Source organism: Monodon monoceros, unplaced genomic scaffold (assembly GCF_005190385.1).
Source record: "Monodon monoceros isolate NGI ecotype Baffin Bay Population unplaced genomic scaffold, NGI_Narwhal_1 Super_Scaffold_5, whole genome shotgun sequence".
Classification (NCBI taxonomy): Eukaryota; Metazoa; Chordata; class Mammalia; order Artiodactyla; family Monodontidae; genus Monodon; species Monodon monoceros.
In genome coordinates, this window is record NW_021703782.1 from 45,180,887 (window position 1) to 45,188,859 (window position 7,973).

Sequence of the window (7,973 nt, forward strand, 5' to 3'; positions counted from 1 at the left end):
CTCTCTCTCTCTCTCTCTCTCTCTCTCTCTCTCTCTCTCTCTCTCTCACTCTCTCACTCTCTCACTCTCTCACTCTCTCACTCTCTCATAAAGTTATCCCCAAAATTCTGTTGGATCACTGCAGAGTTTTATTTTTAGTTCTGCCCCACCTTCACAAAGATTCGAGGCTGCTTGCAAAAATACATCTGATGTAAAAGGATAAAATGACTAGTTTGAGAAAATTCAGCAAAGGATGGAAAGGAAAGGAAGAGAGTAAGAGTAGAGTAAGGTGAGTGCAGGTTCCAGTGCTGTGATTGCTGGACAGGGTTACAGATTTGGCTCTGAACTCCCTAGTGCCAAAAAATAAAGAGTATCATTTCCCTGGTGCACGGATTTCTCAGTTTATCGGAGGAAGCCTGACTTTTCCCAGTGCTGAGATGTGAAAGATTTTTCTCCCTTGATTCCTCCTAAAGAGGACACTGGATCAGCCAGGATAAGGTTCTACTGTGAGCAACCAAAACCCCAAAATAACAACAGCTTAATTAAGATAGAATTTTATGTCTCTCCCAAGTCTTTTTAGGCAGCCCGGAGCTAGAATGGCTCTTGATGGGTGTCAGAGGTCAGATCCTTTTATACTATTTCTCCACCTCATGGTCTAAGATAGCTGTTCAAGCTCTGGCCAAAATGTCCCCATTCCTGGCAGGCAGAAGGAGGAAGGAGTGAGGAAGGATACACCTCCACCCTTTAAAGATACATCCCAGAAGTTGCAGAGAATACTTCCCATTCCATCTCATTGGCCAGAACTTCATCCCATGACCACACCTTGTTACAAGGAAGGCTAGAAATAGTCTTTATTCCAGACCCAGGTAAAAGTAGGCCTTCTGTCACTAAAGCACAAGGGCAGTATATTAGGTTGCTAGGGCTGCTATAACAAAATGCCACAGGCCGGGTGGCTTAAACCACCGAAATTTATTTCCTCTGAGGCCCCTCTCCTTGCAGATGGCTGCCTTCTTGCTGTGTCCTCCCACGGCCTTTCCTCCGTGCATGCACATCCCTGGTGTCTCTCCATGAGTCCTAATATCCTATTCTTATGAGGACACCAGCCGTATTGGGTTAAGACCCGCCCTAATGTCCTCATTTTAACTTAATCACCTCTTTAAGGGCCCTATCTCCAGTCACAGCTAAGGTCCTGGGGGTTGGGTCTTCAAAATATGAGTTTGGGGAGACACAATTCAATCCATAACAGGCAGAATAGATACTAGAGAACACACAGAAGCTGTTGCCAGCATCCCCGTAACTAGATAAAGAATAAATTCTTTGGAGCCATTTGTTCTGTCTCTCCTTTGAAATCCAAGTCTCCTTCAAATCAAGAGTCCCAGAACTTAGTGCAATGCTTTCTACCTAAAAAGAACTCAGTGAATACTTGCAGGTGGTCACGGTCACCACCCAAGGAATCCCAGCTCGAGCAGAGAAGGGCAGCCAGGGTTCCTGATTCTCCACCACCTGCTCTTCCCACCAGGCTGCACTGACTCCTTCAAGATCAGACAACCAGAATGTGGAAACTTACAGTCATATGTCTTAGGCTCAGATTTTCCATGTCAGAGATTACAAGGCCCTAAAGCAGTCATTGGTGCCCTGGTTTTACAAAATTCTAGGGATTCTGTGGAGACCCCAGCAGATCTCAAACTACCTTAAGCTATCACGAGACATTTGAATTTTTTCAGGATTGTTTTGCCTTGTTTTTTTTCTATAGACATGCTGCAGAAGCTTTAGGAGGTAAGGTTGGATTGTTGCAAGGTCAAAGCCAGGATGCCGCAACTCCAGGAAAAGCTGGAAAATCAGTGCCCAGCCTCTCCCGGGGCCGAGACAAATGAGCATGCCAGCAGCCCCAGCTTGGGCAAAGGCAAATCGAGCCCCCAGACTTGGAACAGAATTTTTTTCCTCTAACCAGCTTGCAAGCTGTTGCCCGCTGAACCAGAGTGAGATTGCACTCGGCAAAAAGACAAAGAGAATTTCCCCTAAAATATGCTGACAACCTTGCTCCCCAGGCACCTCTAGAATCCTCCGAAGGGTTCTGGGCTCCTGTACTTCTCTATAGCAAGATTTGTCCCCAAGAGGCCGTGAAGTCCCCACGGAGAGCACTGTTTGTACAGCCTGAGACCCAATCTCTTCTCCTCGTCCGTTTCTGCCCTAGCAACAGCAACCTCAAATGCAGCTTTTGGAAGCCGTACAATATAGCTAATTGTTTGCGCTGGACCAGTAGTATGTTTAGAGCTTATGCCTCTAAACAGACAATTATTTTCTGCTATATTCTAGGGGCACTGCCTGCCTGGTGACTTTGGCAGATTGAGAAAGGAGCTAATCCGTAGGTTATAAGCAGAAGGGTTATTGATGAAATGTCACCATCTGTTGGTGTCATTAAAATGATATGAGTCATAAAGAGTTGCTTTTTTCTCTGAAAAAAGTTTAGCTTAGAGTTTAGAGAGAAGTTGCTCGATTGCAGATGGCAGTAGGGGACCTGACTGGGGGGAGTGTCAACTCTGGAAGGTGGAGGAGCCTTGATGAACTCATCAGATCAGCTTGATGGGTCTTCAAGGAAGTGCTGGCATCCTCTATCTGAATAAAACCACCTACCTTGCATGAGACAGGGTACTTATTAGGCATACTGCAAATTCTCAACTCTCCCATGGTCCTCCCTATTCCTGAGGCATCTACCAGGTGGGGAGGGGAAAGTCATTCATTTGGATTAAACAAGAAAGATCGTATCTGGGAGGGAACAGCTAAAATGCACCCGTCTCCTAATCTTCACTGGTCTGATTACACAGAGATTATTCATGTAGTCAACTGACAGCTTGGGACGCTGGTGAGCCCAGCAGGGAGTGATACTCTCTACATCCGCTACATCTTCTGGGAGGACGATGAGTTGGCTCAGAAGAGGAACCAGGGGCAGCACGCCCAAGCTTCTGTCAGGGATGTGAGCCCTTGGGATAAGTAAAGGAAGCAGTGGATGAACCCGCATGAACTACATAGCAAAGGAAACAGCTTTTGGTTTTGTTGACTTCCTGTTTTCACTTTCACTGATTTATTTTTTTTTCCTCACAAACATTTTTTTTTATACAGCAGGTTCTTATTAGTTATCTATTTTATACATAGTAGTGTATACATGTCAATCCCAATCTCCCAATTCATCCCACCACCACCCCACCCCCGCTTTCCTCCCTTGGTGTGCATACATTTGTTCTCTACATCTGTGTCTCTATTTTTGCCTTGAAAACCGGTTCATCTGTACCATTTTTCTAGATTCCACATATATGCGTTAATATACGATATTTGTTTTTCTCTTTCTGACTTGCTTCATTCTGTATGACAGTCTCTAGGTCCATCCACATCTCTACAAATGACCCCATTTCGTTCCCTTTTATGGCTGAGTAATATTCCATTGTATATATGTACCACATCGTCTTTATCCATTCGTCTGTTGATGGACATTTAGGTTGCTTCCATGTCCTGGCTACTGTAAATAGTGCTGCAGTGAACATTGGGGTGCATGTGTCTTTTTGAATTATGGTTTTCTCAGGGTATATGCCCAGTAGTGGGATTGCTGGATCATATGGTAATTCTGTTTTTAGTTTTTTAAGGAACCTGCATACTGTTCTCCATAGTGGCTGTATCAATTTACATTCCCACCGACAGTGCAAGAGGGTTCCCTTTTCTCCACACCCTCTCCAGCATTTGTTGTTTGTAGATTTTCTGATGATGCCCATTCTGACTGGTGTGAGGTGGTACCTCACTGTAGTTTTGATTTGCGTTTCTCTAATAATTAGTGATGTTGAGCAGCTTTTCATGTGCTTCTTGGCCATCTGTGTGTCTTCTTTGTCTTCAACAAACAGAAATGTCTGTTTAGGTCTCCTGCCCATTTTTTGATTGGGTGGTTTGTTTTTTTAATATTGAGCTGCGTGAGCTGTTTATATATTTTGGAGATTAATCTTTTGTCCATTGATTCATTTGCAAATATTTTCTCCCATTCTAGGTTTGTCTTTTCGTATTGTTTATAGTTTCCTTTGCTGTGCAAATGATTGTAAGTTTCATTATGTTCCATTTGTTTATTTTTGTTTTTATTTCCATTACTCTAGGAGGTGGGTCAAAAAAGATCTTGCTGTGATTTATGTCAAAGAGTGTTCTTCCTTTGTTTTCTCTAAGAGTTTTATAGTGTCCGGTCTTACATTTAGGTCTTTAATCCATTCTGAGTTTATTTTTGCATATGGTGTTAGGTAGTGTTCTAATTTCATTCTTTGACATGTAGCTGACCAGTTTTCCCAGCACCCCGTATTGAAGAGACTATCTTTTCTCCATTGTATATCCTTGCCTCCTTTATAATAGATTAGTTGAACTTTATTGATTTCTGCCCTAATGTTTATTATTTCTTTTCTTCTGCTTACTTTGGATTTAATTTGCTCTTCTTTTTCTAGTTTCCTAAGGTGGAAATGTAGATTACTGATTTTAGATCTTCCTTCTTTTCCAACATATTGCATAGCAAAGAGATGGGGAGCATAAGAAGTATATTTAATAAGGATCCAGACAACCCGAATAAACCGCGCTGACTTCCTAATTCTGCCTTATTCCCTAATCCTCTTTATTTCCCTCATATTTGGTGTTTAAAATTCGTTCACCCACTGCCAAGGACATACATGAAAGAGAAAGAACCTTTTTCAGCATGGCTTAAGATTAGCTTTTTTAAATAATTTTTTTAAAATTTTAACTTCTGGAGAGAAAGTGGGGGTGATTGTGTAAACCACTACAAATCCTTTTGGCAGTACTAGGGTGTAAATTATAAATAATAAACATAACATGGGCTTTCCTGGTGGCGCAGTGGTTGAGAGTCTGCCTGCCGATGCAAGGGACACGGGTTCATGCCCCGGTCCGGGAAGATCCCACATGCCACGGAGCGGCTGGCCCATGGCCACTGAGCCTGTGCTCCGCAATGGGAGAGGCCACAACAGTGAGAGGCCTGCGTACCGAAAAAAAAAAAAAAAAAAAAAAAAATGCAGCAAGTCGGGCCTCACACCCAGCCCTGCCTCTAGTCTTATCCTTTTCCTCTAAGACAACTTGCCCAAGCCTGGCCCACTTACCACCTCCCTAGGGAGAGAAGTGCTGGGGGGATTCAGTGCTGCTTGAAATAGCACAGGATGCTGGAAGCAAGAGCCATGGGTGGGGGGCAGGGGGGAGGGCAGGAGCTGTATGAAGCCTGTGTGGGTTATTTATATGGTCTCAAAAGGAAGCATCCATGGAAATGTTCCTATTGATATTTTTAGACCTGACGCTTGGTCCTGCTGCTGCACTTTCATTTTTAAACAAGCAGAGAAGGGAGTGATTGATGCTGTCTGCAGTGCTGTTTCGGAGGCTTGGAGGGCCCATCTGACAGGCTAATGGTCATCCTGCCAGGCCCTGATCCACCTTCTGTCCCTTCTAGCTCTGGGACCTCAGAAGCTGCTGGCCGCTTGCTGCCAGGTCAGAAACTCTGAAGTTTACCCCCTGGCTCTGCAGCCCTGTGTGCTCGACCCCCACAGGTTTAGCATCCTCTACTTCCATACTCTGTTTCTCTGTGAATACATATATATGTTTGCATAATAAGCCTTTGGCCGGAAATAAAATGGTTTAGAATTTAACGAGGTGATTAAGCAGGTTAGAAACTCACAACCACACAATAATCCATGAACTTAACTATTCCAGGGTCACTGAAGGGAGTTGAGTATTGTTACTGACTGATTTCTGTGGTTACTTTCATTTGCCCACACCAAATCAGTGTTCTAAAAAAATGATTTTTAATTATTTTAATTTAAAAAAATGTATTCCCAAGGATTCTGAATCCTGTGGCTTTCTCCTCAAGAAGAGAGAAGAAAGTTGGCATTGGGGTCTTTTGCTCTGCAGGTATGGTTTCTCCTAAGTTCATGGATCAGAGTCCACTCCAGTTGAAGGATCAATTCAGGAAAGTGAGAAGCTGGAGAGTGTTCAGGGAAAGGAAAGAAAGTTCTTAAATTCTCATGGCTGAGCAATGTATTGTTTGTTCCTGGGATTCAGACTATGACAAGGTGGGGTCCTCTTACAAACCTAAAAATTACATGGATGAAGCAGCTGAGATGACCCAAGAAAACTCCTAATGAGATCCGGAACTTCTCTCCTTGCTTTGTGGCCTGCAGATGTTATTGTCTTTTTTGTTCATGTTCTCTCTCTTTCTACAACAGACCACAGAGACGGGTGAAGACGAGGAGGACCAGCCTCTCAGCCTGGCCTGGCCTTCCGATACCCACAAGCAAGTCACGTTCCTGGTTGTTTTCCCCATAGTGTTTCCTCTCTGGATTACCTTACCTGATGTTCGCAAACCTGTGAGTAAAGCATTTTTTTTTTTTGAAATGAATTTCTTGTAAAAAGTGCAGCATATAGCAGTATGCATAGCCTGCTTCTACTTGTCTTAAAAGGAAAAGGGGGTGACGCATACACATGTATATTCATATATATGTGCCTGAAATTTCTCTGGACAAATACACGATAATAGTGATGGTTCTGGCTGTTGAAACTACGTAATGAACGACCCCAAAACTTAGTGGTATGAAATGACAACCATTTTATTCTGCTCGTGGATCCTGTGGATCAGTAATTCAAATGGACACGTTGGGGATGGCTGGTCTCTGCTCCACAGTGTTTGGGGCCTCAGCTGGGAAGACTCAAGTGGCTGGGGGCTGCAATCATCTGGAGATGTCCTGGCTCATGTTTCTGGCACCTGGGCAGAGATGATTCAAATTCTGGGCTCAGCTGCGATTGTCTACTGGAGAGCCTAACGTGGCCTCTCTACGTGACTAGGGTTTTCTCACAGTATGGAGGCATCAGGATAGTCAGATGTCTTACATAAGAGATCAGGACTCCAAGAATGAGTGTTCTAGCAACACAAGGAGAAGCTACATTGTCTCTGATGGCCTAGTCTCAGCAGTCACAGAGTCACCTCCACTGAACCCTACTACTCAAAGCAGTCATAAGTCTGTCTTGATTAAAGGGGAGGAGATAAGAAGTCTCCCTAGAATATATCGGTGTCCTATAGCATATGACACCCTTGATGGCAGCAGTTACAGAGAACTTGTGACCATGGTTTAAAACCACTACAGTGATTGTCTCTGCAAAGGGGAACTGAAGGTCTGAGGCAGAAGGGTGACTCACATTTTGTTGAATATTTGTGTACACGAATTATTCATTCGATTCAAAAAATAATTTCCAGAAATGCATTCGTCTGGTGTAAATGCCTGTATGTCTGATCTGCTCCCACCAGTATTATTATCCTTACCATAATCAATATTATTATCTGCCGCAATTATGTACTGGATGCTGTGAACACAATACCATCTTATAATCAGCAAAGTACAATCTGAATGTAGATCAAATCAAAAGAACATCCTTTCCCAGTAGTGTCAAACTGGGTTCCTGGGCCACTGTCCCAAAGGGTGAAAGAACTAATGAGAGATAAGGAGAAACAGCTCTACTTTTTATTATGGCCCTATACACACACGTACTCATTCAACAAAAGTGTGTACCTACTATGTATCATGCTCTATCCTTGGTATACTCCATAAATTCTATTGTAAATCTCAGAAAACATCTAGTATGGGCATATGTGTGTGTATATATATATATATATATATATATGCCTGCACTATATATATATAATTATATATATATATATATATATATATATGCCTGCACTATATATATATAATTATATATATATATATATGCCTGCACTATATATATATAATTATATATATATATATATATATATATATATACACATATAGTTGGCATAAGTAGAAAGAAACTTAGGCAAAAAGAGTTAACTAGCTCAAGCCTGGTCACTTCCTAGGTCATAGAGCTGAGATTCAGACCCAGGCCCGTGTGACCACACAGCTTGGGCTCTTCCTCATATTTCTTTTTTTTTTTTTTTTTTTTTG

The 7,973-nt window shown here is 42.6% G+C and overlaps 1 protein-coding gene across 3 annotated transcripts in view; it reads left to right on the top strand.

Annotated features, from left to right (window-relative positions):
- Positions 1-7,973, top strand: part of SLC24A2 (solute carrier family 24 member 2) — a 241,650-nt gene that overhangs the window by 207,542 nt on the left and 26,135 nt on the right. For 2 of the 3 annotated variants that reach the window (XM_029201494.1, XM_029201495.1), the window contains one exon: positions 6,231-6,362. In XM_029201494.1, the coding sequence (XP_029057327.1) occupies positions 6,231-6,362 (132 nt within the window). Of the gene's footprint in view, positions 1-6,221; positions 6,363-7,973 lie in introns of all 3 variants that reach the window. The other variant, XM_029201492.1, reaches the window with a different exon arrangement.